Raw genomic sequence first — 19,367 nt, 5'->3', positions numbered from 1 at the left:
AATTATTTCCAATTTGGAATTAACCATCAATTTCAGCACTAAATCTGCCTTTCCTCTTACAAATTTTATTTCACTCTGAGAATATCAGGGGTGATATTCAAAATTTTTAGCAACCATCAAAGTAGATGAGAGGTAGGGTACTGGAAGCCCTTTTCTTTGCCAAGGTAACCTTTTAATTGCTCTGTTGTGGGGTGGCCTGGAGAATCCAGGAAAATGTCCTTGGAGTAGTAGGAGAGCACACAGAGATTCTGAACAGAGGCTACACATCAATGTGAGAATAGACAGATGTTTCTAAATTTTAAATATATATATATATATATATATATATATATATATATATATATATATATATTCTTATTGATTTTAGAGATGAAGGGACAGGGCGAGAGAGAAACATCAATAATGAGAGAAAATCATTGATTGGCTGCCTCTTACACACCGAACAGTGACCTGGTTCATTTAGATCCTTTTCTGGGGATTTCTTCTATTCTTTCATTTGTGGCTTGTTTCTTTGTCTCCTCATTTTGACTGCCTCTCTGTGTGTGTTTCTGTGTATTAGGTAAACCAGCTATGTCTTCCAGTCTGGATATGGTGGCCGTATGTAGTAGGTGTCTCCTGGGACTTGATGGTGCAGTCTCTCTGATCACCTGCACTAGGTGCTCTAGGAATGTCTGTTGTGTGGGTTTTGTGAGTTCTCCTGTTATAGTTGAATTTTGACTGCTGTTAGCCTATCCGTGGGTGGTGGTAACTCTCAGGCTGGCTATGAGGATTGACTCAGACCACAGTATATGAGGTGGTGTGTGGGAGCTGAATCTATGAAGCTGAATTCGCCCAGCATGATCTGGTGCCTGCTGAGATCTTCCTTTGAGTGGGCTGTTTGTGGAGATAATTGGGTCATGCTCTGATGTGGTATGAAGTCATCCACTGGGTTTGTTGTTCCAGGCCTCTTGGGAGGGATTCCAGTGCAGGTGGATGTCAGGCACTGCCTGTAAAGAGCCCTGGTTAACTGTTTCAGGCTATAAAGTGATTCACAGTTTGTGGTTGCCTCTGCTGGGTCTGGGTACACATGGGAGGGGCTAAGCTGCATACCAAGTCTAGCTTTTACCAGCCCCAAGCCCAGGGACAGGCTAACAAAAGGCCCACGACAGCCTGATATCGACCTCTGTCTGCTGACTGCCTGTTATCCCAGTCACAGAAAGAGGCTCTGATGGTACTCTATTAGGGGGAGGTGGCTTCTTAGTGAGTCACTGGTTAAGCACCAGTGGTATTCACCAGGTTGATACTGATTCAAACTCGGCACCAGTTCTGGGTTCATCAAAAGTGTCAGGATATACCAACACCAGCCCCACCTGCCAGGGGCTTGTATACCTTTGTGGTAGTGTGGGGTCTCAGGGAATTTTCAGGGTGAGGACAGAAGAGTTCACCAGACTAACAAAGACCAAGATATAGCCATGTGGAAGGAGGGCTCTGCATAGGACTGCTGGTGCCATTGTGCAAGGGAAAAGTGGTCCTTGACTTAGAACTATGCAACTCAGCCTTTGCCACCTCCTGAGTCTGGCACCACCACAGAGGTAAAGTGTCGTTGTTATCATGTCATATCACACTAGCAGCATGAGTTGCCACTGTTGATGTTAACCTTGATCATTTGACTGAAGTAGTGGCTGCCAGGTTTCTCTGCTATAAAGCTACTCTTTTACCCCCTTTCTAAGCTATACTCCCTGGAAAGAAGTCACTGTGCACAGGCTAAACTAAGGAGTGGGAGTTAGACTCCGCTTTAAGGGCAGGATCTACACTAATAAAAAAGAAAGATGCAAATTGACCGCACCTTCATGACACCCAATCAGGAGCGAGTATGCAAATTAACCCAACAAATATGGTGGGTTAATTTGAATACACAGATGCCGAACGGCCAGTGTGGGGGGTACTTGTGTTGTCACCATGGCAACGACTCAGGCATACAGCACTGCCCCAGCCGCTGTGGACCTCTGGGTAGCATGGGAAGGCAGAAAGGTGGCTCCAGGCCAAGCAAAGGCAGAATGGCGGCTCCACCTGGAGCAAAGGTGGTGCTGGCAGCCAGGAGAAGGAAGGCCCATTTTTACACAAATCTTTGTGCACCAGGCCTCTAGTATCTACATAAATTATGTGGCATTCTTCTGGTAAAGACAATTGTATACTCTACCCCTGCCCCAGGTAATGCATTTGCCAAATTCCCACCTACCATATTGCTATTGTCAGATATTTTAATTGTACATATATTTTAAATCTCACCAGCCAATTTTATAGCCAATATGGATATATTATTATTACCAAATATAAATTTAGAAAATCTCTTCAACCTTCTTTTGCCACTGCCTAACCTCTTATCACCCATCTAATGACTGGGGGAGGCACCAGGGGCTCAGAGAGACATCTTACCTAGATCTCTCCTTCCCATGCTTTGCCTCTCTTCAGCAGCTGGACTGCCTTTGGAGGTGAATTGGCAACTGAGTCAAAGAGAGTCCAGTGTCAACTAAACAACCCTCTAGGAAATGACATCAAGATTTGTTCACCCAAGTTTGCAGTTACTTGCAACTTTATAAATAATTCACTTGGGTAACATTTTACCGAGAACTGCACAATCACCTCAAACGTCTGAAAATCTAATTTTGAAAAAAGTCCTAATAGGAAAAAGCCATCATATCTTTATATTATCCTCCAGTCTGTGACAGTGCTTCAGTCTTTCCTTTTCTTTCAGGGCTTCCACACTTTTGAAGAGTATTGGCCAGTTACTTTGGCTAATGCCTTTCAATTTTTGTTTGCCTTATTTTTCCTATGATTAGATTTGATTAGGCATTATTGGTGAGGATACCAGAGAGGTGATGTGTCCTCATCAGTGTTTCATATCCAGGGGTAGTTGATGACAGTATATGGTTTGAAAATGTCACCCAATGCTATTCCATTGTTTAGACTAGTGAGGAGATAAAAGAGGAAATGTACCAATGAAGAGACAAGTGTTGGATTGGGCCACAGGGGTTGGAAGTAGGAGATAATGAACTCTTCTCCCTGTGTCTGGCTTATCCTGCACACTTCCAAGCTACCACCAGGCAGAACAGGATAGATTCCTCTGTCAAGTCATTCATGGCTCCTGAGCTCCCTTCCTAACTCTGAAATTCACTGTGACAGGCCTAAGCTTTTGTCTAAACTTGATTTTCTGCTTCAGTAGCCTGGGGGTAGTGATAGTGGAAAGAAGAACACTAAATGAGTAAAAAGCATTCCAAATAACTTGATTCCTCTCTGACCTTATCTATGTGCTCAAAACAAGCATTAAAAGACATTGTTGGTTGAAAACCAACATACAACTTGCATTATGGTTGAAGTGGAAAGTTTATATTGAAGGTACTCATTATGTCTGGGAATAACAGGATATTACTGTAGAATCACTCTTCTCACAGGAGCCTTTTAATTTTACACATGATGGGAAATTATAATCAGATCAATCAGTTAAAGGCACAACATTAATCTTTTCCTTAATCATTGACTTTGATGCATATTTTAATTTTATTCAGGAGGCAAATAAGGCTTGTGCTTGTGTGTAAATAAAAATGAAAGGATTGTGAGTATAAAGACTTTTGCTTGTGCTCCCCTGTTGAATACAGTGATTTTCTGGTTTCCTAATCTGAAATAAATTATAAGTCAGTGGTATAAGAGAGCACAATACCATAATTCAAGGTGCCATGTTTTGCCTACAAAGCATAAATATTTAAACATTTGCATTACTATTTCTGAATAGTGGATTAAGTATCTGTGACATATTGACTCATGTTCTTTTGGGTATGATTGAAATATTACATTCAATCCTTACACCCCTTGGGGGATGGGAACACACAAATCCCCGTGTTCTATGAAACTTTAAAAAGAAAATTTTATTTCAATGTCTTGCTTCCTTTAACTGGTGCCAGCTTTGTGATATGATATGGCAGCCATGTAACAGGTGAGAATATAAGATTTCAGTTCTGTTCATGAGAGGAACAGTACAAAAGTGCATCTCAGTCTCCCTACTTTCTCTAAAAGTTGTTTATAAATTGAAATTTAGAAAATCAGAAACAGAACTGGAAACCTAAAATGCTGCTTTTTTGTGTGTTTTATTTTTAAAGGGAAGGTTGTTTATGCAATGCATTCTATGTGTCCCAAAAAATATATACACACACTTAAAAAAAATATATATATGATAGATAGATAGATAGATAGATGGATAGATAGATTTCAGAGAGGAAGGGAGAGGGAGAGAGAGAGAGAAACATCAATGAGCGAGAATCATTAATTGGTTGCCTCCTGCACGCCCCCTACTGGAGAACAAGTCCACAACTCAGGCATGTGCCCTTGACTGGAATAGAACTCAGGACCCTTCAGTCCATAGGCTGATGCTCTAATCTATTGATCCAAACCAGCTAGAGTTATACTATCATTTTGAACAATTATAAAGGCAGTATTTATTAAAATACATTTCATTTTTAAAATTGAGCTATTAGCTGGTAAAATATATATACATTTTTTGGGACACCCTATATTTATCTATAAAGAGTCTATATACCAAAACGGGTTTGGCTCAGTGGATAGAGTGTTGGCCTGCGGACTGAAAGGTCCCAGGTTTGATTCCAGTCAAGGGTATGTACCTTGGTTGTGGGCACATTCCCAGTAGGGGGTGTGCCAGAGGCAACTGATCAATGTTTCTCTCTCATCGATGTTTCTAACTCTCTATCCCTCTCCCTTCCTCCCTGTAAAAAATCTATAAAATATATATTTTTTAAAAAAAGAATCTATAGTCCTATCTATTAAAGAGGGAATATGCTAATTGATCCTCACGCAGTTGCAAACATGGCAGCACCCACAGCCAATAAGGAGGGAATATGCTAATTGAGAAACCCACCCTCAATTATGGTGGCACCCTCAGCCAATAAGGAGGGGCTATGTTAATTGACTGCCCCGCCTCCAAAGATTGCAGAGCCCACAGCCACAAGATGGCGGCACCCCCCCTTAGTCCCACCAGAGCGGCAGGCACGTGGCAAGGCCAGGCCCGTCACCAGGCGGGTCTGGCATCTCTGTGTGCCTGTCTCCAGAGTCCCCCAGTCCCCTCAGCCCCCCAGCCACCCAGGGCCTGCCTGAGGTGCAGGCAAGCCTCAAATAGTGACTGCCCAGCCACCCAGGATGGCAGCTGCCCAGCTGCCCAAGGATGGCTCAAGGTGCACGCAAGTCTCAGATGTTGGCTGCCCACTCGCCCGGGGCTGGTCTGAGGCACAGGCAAGTCTTGGATGGTGGCTGCCCAGCCTTCCAGGGCTGCCCAAGGCTCAGGTAACCAGGGCTAGCCAAGGCTTACGCTGCTGGCAGTGGCAGCAGCAGAGATGTGATTGGGCGTTGCCTTCCCCTGATCTCTGGGTCTCCTCCCAACCCTGAGGGTTGCCCGACCGTGATAGGGGGCAGGCCGGGCTGAGGGATCCCCCACTTCAGTGCATGAATTTTCATGCACCAGACCTCTAGTATATATATAAATACAGTGGTGCCTCACACTACGAACTTAATTCGTTCCAGGAGCAAGTTTGTTATGCGAAAAGTTCGTTATGTGAAACGTGTTTTCCCATAACAATACATGTTAAAAAAAATAATTCGTTCTGTAGCATAAAATATGCTAAGATGACATAAAAAGATAAATTTTTTGTTATTTTTATTTAGATACATCTAAAAACATATTTTTTTTAAAAAAAAACACATTTTTTTAATTTTAAGACAGACTAAGTAGAGTCTACCGAATCTTGCACATCTTCATCCATTTTCTGCTTTTTGGCCGATGGTTTCATGAAAAACCTGTCCAAAGTCGTTTGTTTTTCTCTTTTCTCCAACATCTGCCGGAAATAACGGACAAGAGTATCGGAGTAAAGATCGTTGATCCTGTTTGCTTCAGCTGAATCCGGATAGTGGGCATTGGTAAACTCCTGAACTGCTTTCCATTTGACCAGGATGTTCTTGATGTCAGCAGTTGGGATTGGTTGATTGTTTGATTGTTGCTCCTCGTTATCAGATGACGCTTCCCTTTGAGCATTGTCCTGTTTCATTTCAACAGAAATCACCTTCCTGCTTTTTTTAGAAGCCATGATATAAAAAAAATATTGAGTTTAACTTAAAAGGACGACTGCCGTGATACGTGCGTGATTTAATTCGTAATGAAGAACGATTGACGCGATACGTGCTTAAGTTAAGCGCAGTGACTAACGACTGCCTGCAGTGCCTGCGCGGAAGGATGCAATACATCGGCAGCGATCGTGGAAGCTCGGGCAAAGCGGTCGTGGAAGCTCGGGCAAAGCGGTCGTGGAAGCTCGGGCGACTTCGTTGTGTGAAACGAAGTTCGTTGTATGAATCATGAAATGAAGTTCGTTGTGTGCAGCGTTCGCTGTGCGAGGCGTTCTTTATGCGAGGCACCACTGTATCATACAGATAGTATAAATGTCCGTTTTTATATTAAGCTAAATATGATTCATATTAGTGCTTCTTTTCTATTAACACATCTAGCTTCCTTCCCTTGCTTATCTGTAAACTCTCCATCAGTGAGAAATCTGTTCCAACTACCTGCCAGATTTGCTGGCTTTTTCTGCAAATCTGCTTTCTATCAATAGGTTATGGGCAATTGTGCTATTCCAGTGTACATTAATAGAATTGTTCAGAATTCTATTGTTAACATGTATCCTATCCACATTGTCCTTTGGGACACAACTTTACCAACCAAAGAACAGCACTTTTGCCTTCAGTCTTATAGACTCCAATTTTCAAAGTCACTTAGGTCAGTACCTTTTCTCTCCACCCTCTTCAGTGAGATTCAGTCATACATTTGCAGTATTATTGGATTATATCGGTTCTAATCTTTTTTTATCATGTTTTATTCTGGCTGTCAGATTTATTAATACCTTCTGGCTCTGGTATGTTTAAATAATTCCTTTAATTTAAATACATCTTTCTCAGTCTGACTACTGATAGTGTTAACTGGGAATAGAAGAAATCTCCCAACGAATATGTTCCTTTAAAAAAGTTTATCTAATTTTACAGTCTCTGGGGGATTTATAATTTTTGAAAAATTAACATTAGGTCCAATATGTTCACAAGCCACAACACTTTCCACACAGCGTTAAGAGCAAGGTGCAGGATGGTGAGCCATGTCCACCTGGGTTCAGGCAGAGCTGCATGGGAGAGGACCCACCACATGCTGGCTCTTTCTGCAAATCTGCTTTCTGTCAATTTACCTATGGGCAAAAATAGTGCACATTTAGGTTTAATCCAGGCAGTGCTTCAGGCCAGGGGAGGGGTGCTTCCGCCAGGGATTTAAGACTTTCAAAAGGCTTGAAATTGACATTTTACTTTAGAATTCTTTGCCTTTACTGATATCACTTCCACAAACATTGTGCTTAAAACTGTTTGCATGTGTTAGGGTGGAGGGTGTTCAGAAATGCAAAAGTTAGCTTTCTTCAAGAAGTGTCAAGTTTGCCAGGGAGATACAAAACTTACTCTCAAACTACTACAACACAAGTTAGAATTTGGAATAGATGAAGCCTAAAATGTGTGGCTAACAGCTTACTCCTTGGATTCAGACAGAGTTGGAGTTTGGGTTGTAACTCCAACGCTTAGGAGTTGTTTTAGAGAAGATACTTAACTTCTCCAAGACCTAGTTTCTTCATCTGTACCATCAGGGTAACAACCTCTATGTATTATTACACGTAGTTGTGCTCATGATGTATTTATGTAAATGAATTAACACAGTTTTGAACACATAGTAATCACTCAATAAGGGTTAGCCTTATTATATGTAGTTTCAGTTATCTGTCTGCTCTATTAGAGACTACATTTTATATTGAAATATCATTAGTAAAATTGTGAAATGGAGAAAGTTCAGGGTGTCTGGGAATGTGGCCAGTCCCATTTTGTCCAGAGTCTGGGATGAGTGTGGAGAAGTCCTGAAATATGAGATAAATCTGGAAGGGTCAATTAAGTAGAAGATTTAAAGATTTTTTTTGAGAGAAAAATTGAGTAATCAGATGTAAATCAGATCAGGGAGTAAACTCTATCTGTAAATGTAGTCAGAGAGGCTTATAATACAGAAAAATTATTTTAGTTTCAGTTAAGTTAATAGGAAATAGCAAGACAATATTATTGAATCACAAAGAAATTGTGATTTATTATGAAAATCTTTTTGTCATATTTCTCTGTATAGTGAAAGTTGTTTCAATGTTATACCATAGAAAATCATAAACATATAATATTATAGCAAATTTAATTTTCTCCCTTTAATCTTAATAAAATCTAGGAATAATTGATGATAGGGAAAAAGATAATTATAAGTCAGTGAAAACTGCATTTAATACTTTTTTAAAGTACTAATCTATAATTTAATATACAGTTTTTTAAGTAGGACAGGTAACAAAGAAAACTATAGAAATGTCCAATATTTTGAGAAATCTATAATAAAATTGACGTAAGCATCTCTCCACTTATCCACCCAAATTCTCTGATTTATCCTGGAGACAAGGCACCTTACTTCAAAGATTAACTATTTTATTGTGCTTCTTACTGCTTTGTGTTCATGAACTTTGAACATATTCTCACCTCTTGATCATTCATTTTTAATTTCACAGAAATGTCTCAGAGGCTGAAAAGCAATTTGTGACTCACTTAATTCATTTTCTCCTCTATAACACAAGAATAGCATTGCATTTGTTTGATATGCAAATTCATTTTTTAAAAATTCAAAATAGCCATCTTGAACAAGATTCAGGATGGGGGTGGCACTTTTTTTTACTCATTTTTTAATTTATTTATGTCCTCTTGTTCTTAAAAGGATCCAATGCAGTTTATAATAAGATATAATAAGCACATTATATGAATCACATAGTAAAACCTGGTGAACTAAAGAATGTGAGGAAATTGGAGCCAGGGGGAAATATTGATGAACTATTGGAAAAGTCTGCAGGGGACAGTCGGAGAGTTGTACACCCAGGCTGAGTTGAACGCCCTGGGACACAGAAACTGACATGCAATGCAGTCCATCTTCCTTTCCCAAGAACTGCCTATGATTATGGAAAGATTTACAAACCTTGTGGCTGAAACAGTCTAGTCCTGGAGGCTCCCTCTCTTTACAACCCCAGCCCCTATTGCCTGTAATCTGGTCTTGGGGTGCCTGGAGGCACCTCCCACTGTGACTCTCCACCCCCCCATCACCCCCAGCTCACATGTTTTATAATCTATAATGATTCTACCTTGCCTACTTTCCCATGCTTATAATTCCTATTTTTTCACATCATCTTTGTCCTTCTGCCCAATATAAGCAGCTGGTTTATGGGAGAGGCAAAGCAGATTTTTGTGGATGGCCAGCTGCTCTCCCATGCTGCTGGCAGTATTGGAAGAAATACTCTTCTATGATTTAATCCTGTCCTGCTTAGTTGGTTGAAGTACTGATAGGCATCCCAGACCCCTCGGTTGGCCAGTTACAACTGGACTGACTTTATCTAGATGGATATATTACTTGGGACCTGATTAATTAAGTTTACTTGAGAACAGTAAATATTGCTTGTCTCTACCAAGTTTTTGATCAGTGTTAAGTGGCAGGAATTTAATGTTAACAATAAGAGTTGAATTTAAACAACTAACCAAGTGGGATTAGAATTTATAAAATCAGAAAATTTCCATAAGGGCTTAAATGATTCAGGCATTATTTTTAAGGCCTCTAGAATAGATTCTACCACCCGTGTGGTGAGCTCTGGTTATATTAGGCTTGTCCATACTTATCAATATCAAAGTGTTGTGGTGAAGTCTTATAAATAGAGCCTTTATCTCAGTGATTATTACAATACTTAAGGTATCAGAAACATGAGTAACAATGGAGGAGGATAGATTCTAAACAGAATCTCCATTATTCAAGTTGTTGAGATCTGCAGAGAAATATGTCACATGTATTAATATTAACTTGCACTTCTGAAGGTCAAGGAGAATTATTTATAAGAAATATATTGCACTGCCCTAGCTGGCTTCTCTCAGTGGGTAGAGTGTTGGCCTGCAGACTGAGGGTCCCAGTTACAATTCCAATCAAGGGCACATGCTCGGGTTGCAGGCTCAATCCCCAGCCTAGGGCATGCAGGAGGCAGCTGATCAAAGATTCTCTCTCATCATTGATGTTTCTATCTCTATCTCCCTCTCCCTACCTCTCTGAAATCAATAAAAATACATTTTAAAAAAATGTGTAGCACTAAAGTACTATTTTATAATTTATAATTGTATCTTGAAAGAGTGAGAGTCCAGGAGTCTGGTCTCATAAATGCAAATGTATTTATCACAATCTTCAATTAACTTTTTCTTTCACCATTTTCATGTGTATAGATCTGTTTCTGAAAATAAAATCTTGAAGAGGTTAAGGGGATACTGGGATAGAGGAGTGTCATGTATAGAATACTGTGGTATTAATAAATGTAAGAGATCTTTGAGGTAGAACTGGAGGGTAGATATCTAAGTTAGCTATATTTTAATTTTTAAAAAAATATGTTTTTATTGGTTTCAGAGAGAGGAAGAGGGAGAGAGCAATAGAAACAGTGTTGACCATTAATGATGACAGAGTCATGGATTAGCTGCCTCCTGCACGCCCCCTACTGGAGATGAGCCGGCAACCTGGGCATGTGCTCTCACCAGGAATAGAACCATGACCAGGGTTTCATAGGTCAGCACTCAACCATTGAGCCACACTGGCTGGGAAATAATTCTTTTTAGAAAAACACTTCATATTGCAGAAATTCTAATCAAATGAAATGACAGCCAGTGTTTTTCTTCTGCATTCCATCTTTTAGAAATTGTATTTTGCTTGGCTAGACACAACTTATTGTAACTTGCCATTGGTCATCAGGTCTGTGGAAGGTATATAGATTTTAGTGGCTCAGCTAAGCATTAAAACCGGGTCTGGGGTTGGGGAAATGTCCATTTTTATGATAATGAACAGATTTCATTTGCAAAGCAAATAGACTAATCTTAATTTTTATGATAAGAATAGCAGCAAGATCCCTTATGTTTGTTATAGGACTTTAGCTCCTACAATCTTCATCTTCTTCCTCTGAGGCACTGCATTTTACCATGTACTGGATACCAACATTTCACCCTCGTTTCTTAGCAGTGTGTGTTCAACCTAGTGTTGGCCATTAAATTAGCGAAGAGTAGTGGAATGCAGTTCCCTCTAAACTGATGAATGGGTAGCATGTCTTAAAGTGCATAGGTTGGTCTCAGTAATGCTGATACGCATTTTATAGTTAGTGCTAACACATGTTTATTCAACCTTACCCCTCCCACTGAAACTGGGAAGGCATCTGTAGAAGGCCTGCTTTCTCAGTGGCTATTTCTTTAAAAAGGTGAAGAAACTCAGAATAATCATGTTGGTATTCATGGTATACTTTTAAATGTATGGAAAATAAGGCTTGGTGACTATTATCCATCTTAACAAGGGATAACCTTTTAAAAAGAGTGTCCTGTTATATCCTGATCATAGGAAAGTTTGGTGATTTTTTACATTTGTGATTATTGACATGGGTAATAATACATTTTTTTAGTGTCAAACTTTCATCCAAATACATAATTATTTCGATACACAGGAGTTGAAATGTTTTTGAAATATGAGTTGTTAAGCTAATATTCCTGATTAAAATATTAATATTGGTGGGATAAATTAAATATTAGTTGAATGCTAACAAAATGTAATTTTTGAGTACGCAAAATTTGGGGTTAAAGAACAATGAAATTACGTATCAGTCTTTCAAAGTATAAGCTAAGCTATGTTTATAACAATATCAAGCCTTTTCTTCATGATTAAACTATATTTTTCTTAATAAGCTTTAAACATAATTGACAGATATATGAAAACTAAATACTAAATGTCTTTTCTCTCCTAATTTTAGTCATGATTTCATTGGAGAGTTTACAACAAGCTACAGGGAACTTTCTAGAGGGCAGTCACAATTCAATGTGTATGAGGTAAGAGGGATTTTATTTTATTACTTCCTCGGAAATAAACACATTTATGCTTTGAAAGTATAGACTTTGCAAAAGATAGTTGTCAAAGGTTAACTTAGTAAACACACACACACACACACACACACACACACACACACACCTGAGTGGCCAGATTATTATGATCTCTGAACACACGCACGAGCACACACACACACACACACACACACACACACAGACACACACACACACACTAAAGGTCTGGTGCTTGAATTTGTGCATGGGTGGGGTCCGGCCAGCCTGGCTAGTGGGAGGGGACATGGTCAGATTGCCAGCCTGCCTGCTGGTCGGACTCCTAGTGGAGGGGGCAATTTGCATATTAGCCTTTTATTATATAGAATATACACTGAGTGGCCATATTATTATGTGTTCAGAGATCATAATAATCTGTCCACTTGGAGTATATATAAAAATCTTTAAAATTATTGACAGACTTGTTTCTGAAATTAAGTGATATTATTTCTCTTCAAGTGACATGTTCTTTTAAACCTATTTTGAGACATTTAAAGTTTTTGCCTATGTAACTTTTTGTTATTTTAAAAAATTTCAATAGGATGCAAGTTTATTTATTTTTGTTAAGCTTCACCCTTCATGTTTTACCTTCCCACCAACCTCCTCCTTAAAGTTCTCTTAAATAAAGAGTAAAATATGCATTTTAGTTGTGTCAGCATGGTGTTATAAATGAACTGTGCTTGGTTTAGTGTGCTTGTACACATTTACTGTGGTTTAGATGAAGACTTAACGGAATGGCAAGGCATGATTCAATCATTAAAGAAATTTAAATTATCAAAGCAAACACACTAGTGATTTCTGCCCTAACTGCCAGGTCTATGTTGAGCATATGCTATGTTTTAGTACTGTTAATCCTTGACCTATGTTATCTATACATTCTCTATATTTTAAATTTAACATACATGGATAGCACATGAGAATATCTCAGTATTTAATCAATAATGGTAACTATTTCCCTGCCAGATTGATGCTAAAATTGACCTCTTTTAAGTTAAGAGTGGAGAAATCATCTTCTTCTCCCACCTTCTTACTTGCCTAAAGCAGTTGTATTCCATGCATTTATTCAGGCATTAACTTACAAATGAAATATTTATTATATGGCTTCTATATTCTCACTCTGCATCAGGCCCTGGGGACACAAAGATGAATAAAAATGTCAGTGTCTGATGGGTGAGACAAACACAGGAAATATATTTAGTGTATTTTGAAAACTGCTATATATCAGGTCTAGTAATAATTAATGTCGTTTTTAAACATTCGTTTAAAATCTTGCTTGGCGTTGACTTGTATTGACATAACCTTCAAACACATGGTATCTACAGAACGTGTGAAGTGCAATTAACAAGTTTTGCTTGAAAAAGTTTGTGTTTGGTTTGGTTTTTGTTGCAAAACTAGGGCTAAGAAGATGGCGGATGAAGAGCATATTCGCCACTGCATGCTTTATGAGTTCCAATTAGGAAGAAAAGCAAGTGAGGCTGCAAAAAACATCTGTAGTGCTCTTAGTCAAGATGCAGTTAGTGCCAGAAAATGCCAGCGTTGGTTTGAGAAATTTCGTGAGGGAAATCTTTCGTTAGATGACAAGAGTGGTCGAGGCCGTGTGTCCAATTTTGATCAAGAAGCTCTTCAAGCTCTTTTGGTGCAAAATCCTCAAATTACCCAACAAGAGCTTGCGACAACTTTAAATTGTTCACAAAAAACAATTTCCAATCAATTGCGTGCACTTGGCAAAGTCCAAAAGTTTGGAAAATGGGTTCCTCATGAGTTGACCGACAACAACCGTAATCAGAGAGCCACAATTTGCAGTTCGCTCCTCTCTCGTCAAAACTGTTTGCTGTTTTTAGAGCAAATTGTTACCGGAGATGAAAAATGGGTGCTGTATGTTAATTTGAAAAGGCGGCCTCAATGATTGGACAAAAATGAGGCTCTGCAGCCCACGCCAAAACCTGACTTGCATGCGAAAAAAGTGATGTTGTGTGTTTGGTGGAATTTTAAAGGAATTCTTCATTATGAACTTTTACCATCTAACCAAACCATTACAAGTGCAGTGTATAGTGCCCAATTGGAAAGGTGAGCCAAAGCTTTAAGAGAAAAAGAACCCGCGCTGATTAATCGGAAGGGCGTAATTCTTCACCACGATCATGCACGACCGCATACTGCAAGAATCACTGCTGAAAAACTGCGCCAGTTGGAATGGGAAGTTCTCCCTCAACCTGCATATTCTCCTGATATTGCCCCTTCCGATTACCATTTGTTTCGTTCTTTGCAAAACTTTCTTCTTGGAAAAAAATTTAATAATGAAGAATGTCTCAAAAATGCATTAACCGAATTTTTTGCATCAAAATCACAAGAATTTTACAACAGAGGGATTAAAATGCTTCCTGAGCGTTGGGCACAAGTAGTAGAAAACAATGGCAACTATATTGTTGATTAAATTTTGTTGTATTGTTTAAATAAATTCGATTTAAAATATTACAAAACGACATTAATTATTACTAAACCTAATATAATAGTATATACTTAGTGGACTATGAGATATTTGGGTTGGGGGCAAACTCAAACCAAGAAAGTTTCATAGGCAAGGGCAAAGATGGAGTAATGGATCAATTTTTATATCTAAGTCTTTCAAGGAAGGAATAGTAAGGCTCTAAACAGACAATGAAAGTAATATAAGACAGGCTGTACTTATATAGAAGCTTGTTTTCTCTATCTACCCTCAAAGCTGAGGAGGAATGCATGTGTACCAGTGCTCCTGGTACTTTGGACTCACCACATAACCCTCCACAGACCAACCACTCTGCCTGCATTGGTGCACTCCTTCTGTGTCCCAGCAGTGTGAAACTCTGCGTTGGTCATCACCTGCCCTTCCAGCAGATTCGTGGTTGGCCAGTAATTAAGGATTAGAGCTTCCTCGGGTCTTCCCTGGCCATGCAGAGACCTGCACATACACTTGACCATCTACATCTCCAGCAATATGCCTGAGCTTTTAAAAAACCTAGGTTAGTTTGGCAGGTAAAGCTTGTCTGATTCGTGGGATGATAGCATTCCCTCTAGAATTGGAGTCACACTGGATTGGAGCTCATTTTGAGGCTATTGCTAGGTCTACAGTGGGGTCCTCAGTTGGTGTGCTTATGACCAGGGGCTCGATTGGTCCCTAGGTGGAAGAGACTGGCTCTAGTGCCGTGCTCAGTAGGGTGGTACAAGGTCTTCAGTCAGCTAACCTGTTACTAGGTGCACAAGTAAGTGTGGCTTCTGACAGGTGCCTGAGAGGGCTCCCCCTTAGTGGGCTGGGCCTGGACCATACCCATGAGGGCCTGCAACTAAGCCCTGTGGCTGTTTCAAGTTCCCTAGGCAAGACTAAGATTCATATATCTGGCTCTGGAGACACAGATGAGTATGTGTCCTGGGTGGGCTGGACCCAAATATAAGGATATTTCAGGTGCACATGAGTGTTTTATGGTGGGTCAATGACAGCAAGATTGCTTACAACTGTGGCTGGTGGGTCTGGAAGTGAGTGTTGGCTCTTTAAGGATCTAGGGGTTGCAGTTAGGATCATTACCCTGGACTGTGGGTGGACTGCAGCTGTGAGGGGTCCGGACCTAAGTAAAGGGCCCTTTTAGGATCTCCAGGAGTGCAGATAGCCATGTGTCCTGCTGGCTCCCTGTGCCAGCAATCCGTCAGACTTTTTCAGTCTTTATGATTTTGCTCTCTGTTTCAGCCAATCTGGGCCAATTCCTTTTTCCTCTTTCTAGAATTTTGCATTTGTCTATTCCCTTTCATTGGAGCCCTAAGTTTAAATGAATAAATTCTAGTCCAAATAATACTTCTAAATTCTTTCATTTTTATTTCCCTATCAAAATGTGTCTTTTACATTTTGGATTGGGACATGCTGCAAGATCCTTTCTTAAGGCACTTATCCTGTTAGATTGATTTATCCTATTAGACTAACAGGCTTTCCTCATCTTTATGTTCTCTCTATCCTCCAGTGTCTGACACTGTAGGATGCAGTAATATTCTCATGGCACAAACAGCCCAAAATTCAGTCTTCTTTTCACAAAGTATACCTTTACCAATTATTGTGCAACCTGGGAATCTGGTTGAAATTATTACCAGCATAAAGCAATATAGTTCATAGAGCCCTTATATATCCACATATTTGGGCGATTTGCTGTGATAGTGTATTTAACCTATTGAAAAATTATGTCTTTTGACTATACTTTTCTGTCACAACTTATATATCTTTTTTCTACAAAGCACTTATTATTATTTAGAACCTTCAGTATTAAAGATCTTTCTCATATCAAGAGATGCAGATGGGTAAGAGTAATCAAAGCATAAAGTAATTGAGAACATTAATAAAATAAAGCTTTTTAAGATGAATAACCCTAGTAACTATGGCGGAGGAATTTTGTCTAAACAACTGTGCAGGAGTCATAATAAAAGCATTGATAACTGAAGAAATGCATAAGAAGTAAAGGCAGCAGGTTGACCTACACATTTTAAAATAGTTTTAGTATTAACCTAACCCATTGTGATTGTTTTATCTTTTCAAGGTGGTGAATCCCAAAAAGAAAGTAAAAAAGAAAAAATACATTAATTCGGGAACAGTAAGTCAAGTATTACGTTATTCTTTAAGGATTCAAACAAATGAATAAAAATGTATATGTGTAACAGTTTTCATCAGAATCGAAGCAACTCCATACTGAGCTGTTTCACTTAGAATGTTAATAGGAAGGTACATAGTATAATAGACAAATAAACTTGCTGTAGGGATGTTTCTAATGGAGAACATCTCATGGGAGACAGTGAGCCAGCTCTCTGCAGGCTGCTCTAGGTCAAGGGGGTCATAGTGCCTGGAAGGGAAGCTGGAGTTTTGTTAAGAATCCTTCATTCATTGGCACCAAACTAGAGAGAACCAAGCAGACATGAGAAAGTTTAAGTGGTAGTGAGAAATACTATAGTCCTTATAGGCTACCCTTAATTATTATGATACATTTTATAGCACAAGAAAGTACTTGTGTTTTGTTTGTTTTTTAAAATATATATGTTTTATTGATTTTTACAGAGAGGAAGAAAGAGGGATAGAGAGTTAGAAACATCGATAAGAGAGAAACATCTACCAGCTGCCTCCTGCACACCCCCAACTGGGATGTGCCCGCAACCAATGTACGTGCTCCTGACTGGAATCGAACCTGGGACCTTTCAGTCCACAGACCGACACTCTATCCACTGAGCAAACCGGTTTCAGTGAAAGTACTTGTTGATAGTCCATTAACATTTACAACTGTAGGAATGCTTGACTAAATCAGTGCAGAAGGTGCAAAAATGAAAGTATCCTAAAATTGTGCAAAATCTAAATCATCCTGTTTCGATAAAAAAATACACTGAAGCCAAAACCGGTTTGGCTCAGTGGATAGAGCATCGGTCTGCGGACTGAAAGGTCCCAGATTTGATTCCGGTCAAGGGCATGTACATTGGTTGCGGGCACATCCCTGGCGTGGGATGTGCAGGAGGCAGCTGGTCGATGTTTCTCTCTCATCGACATTTCTAGCTCTCTATCCCTCTTCCTTCTCTCTGTGGAAAATCAATAAAATATATATTTAAAAAAAAATACACTGAAGATTTTACCCTAAGATTACTTCTCTTTGGGAGAAGCAACTTCCACATTCTCTCCAAGTTTCCTTTTAAATATTTCTATAAAGCAAGACATCTAAAATATTAGATGGCCTCATTACAGAACCATTGCAGAGATACGCTTTTCCTCTGACACGACGAAGCTTATTCATTTTGATTTTTTAGTTTTAACCATTTTTCAGCTCCCTTTCATCTTTTCTTTCATCTAAAATGAGAAGTAAGAGAGTGTCCTTGAAAATAATTCTTATGCTGTTCTTTAAAGGAAGTAAACTGGTCATAGAAATTAGTTTAAAATTTTTGGCCCCTTTCCTTCTGATAGTTTTAAATGTAAGAACAATCCTGAAGATTTTAATAAAGAATATCTTTGATTTTCAAAATGCTAGAAAATATGATTTTCTCCCCAATAGTTAGGAGAGATAAAGTCCATTTGTGGTTGCAATTAGTACTAGCTGGTCACCCTACCTGTTTTTTCTCTTTCTTTAATTACTTCTTTATTTGCTTTTTTTTTTTTCTTCAGGTAACCTTACTCTCTTTCTTGGTAGAAACAGAAGTTTCATTCCTTGACTATATTAAAGGAGGGTAAGTCATTCTCTAAAATTGTTTTATTGTTTAAGCATCCCTTTAAATGTGTGTAGCAAGTGCTAACACAAGGTAATAGACAACTGAAATAATCACTTTTATTATGTTTTAATGGCAAATGAAGTGCACTTTTGTATCAGACCTATGAGATAAATTTGTATACCAAGAACTATTACTCTTAGAAAAAATTGTAACTTTTCTTTGAGCAAGAGAAAAAACTATTGTGTTAGTAATAGCTGTAAAGGTAATATTGTGCTTTCACAGAATGTTCTCATTTGTCTAACACCTGGGACTTTTTAGGTTCACTTTTTATTATTTTTAAAATTGAAGAAACATTTTAGCTGAAGGCTTATTGCAAATGTTTATTCTAGCTCCAGATTAGTAAAAAGTGTATCTTGTCATGAAATCATAATGCAGATATAGATGGTGAATAGTCATTTAGTTGCTCCCTAAACTTCTAGGAATATATATTAGAAAAAAAATTGATTGTTGTAATAATTCTCAAAATTTGCCAGAGTCCAGACAGAACCTGTCTAGGTAATGTATTATGGATTTTGCTTCTATTTTTTTTTTTTTTAATCTAACCAAGCATCCCAGAGATTACAAACAATCATTTATTACCATATGGTCTAAAATATTCACACTTTCTAATTTATTGGCTGTTATCTTGTATTTACAATACATAAAAATGGTAAGAAGACAAATTTGAATTTTTCATAATTTCATGGCAAATAAGAGCAGAGACAAAATTCATGTAAACATCTTCTTAATTATCATTCAGCAAGTGGTTTTATTTATTTATTTATTTATTTATTTATTAACAATAATAATAATCATAGACCCTGGCCAGTATACTTAGTGGATAGAGTATCCACCTACACACCTAAGGAGCTGCAGGCTCCATTTCGGGTCAAGGGCATGTACTTGGGTTGCAGGTTAAATCACAGCCTCTGCTCTCTCTCTTTCCCTTTCCCTCCTTACCTCCCTTCTACTTTCTCAAAAAAAACAATGGAAAAAAATATCCTCAGGTGAGGATTAAGGAAAAAAAAAAAAAGACACCTGTATAAATAAATTTCTTAGTAGCTGTA

At 38.7% G+C, this 19,367-nt stretch overlaps 1 protein-coding gene across 7 annotated transcripts in view; it reads left to right on the top strand.

The window, feature by feature from the left end:
* The window catches only part of CPNE8 (copine 8), a 179,514-nt gene that overhangs the window by 108,512 nt on the left and 51,635 nt on the right, over nucleotides 1-19,367 (top strand). For 5 of the 7 annotated variants that reach the window (XM_036455438.2, XM_036455442.2, XM_036455440.2 and 2 more), the window contains 3 exons: nucleotides 11,946-12,021; nucleotides 16,620-16,673; nucleotides 18,218-18,279. In XM_036455438.2, coding sequence (XP_036311331.1) covers nucleotides 11,946-12,021; nucleotides 16,620-16,673; nucleotides 18,218-18,279 — 192 coding nt within the window. Of the gene's footprint in view, nucleotides 1-11,945; nucleotides 12,022-16,617; nucleotides 16,674-18,217; nucleotides 18,280-19,367 lie in introns of those variants that run through there. The other 2 variants (XM_045587911.1, XM_036455447.2) reach the window with 2 other exon arrangements.

The sequence above is a fragment of the Pipistrellus kuhlii genome, unplaced genomic scaffold, assembly GCF_014108245.1.
Source record: "Pipistrellus kuhlii isolate mPipKuh1 unplaced genomic scaffold, mPipKuh1.p scaffold_m20_p_3, whole genome shotgun sequence".
In the NCBI taxonomy this organism is placed as follows: Eukaryota; Metazoa; Chordata; class Mammalia; order Chiroptera; family Vespertilionidae; genus Pipistrellus; species Pipistrellus kuhlii.
The sequence above is the reverse complement of the archived record's forward strand: the minus strand, read 5'-3'. Positions and strand labels throughout refer to the sequence as shown.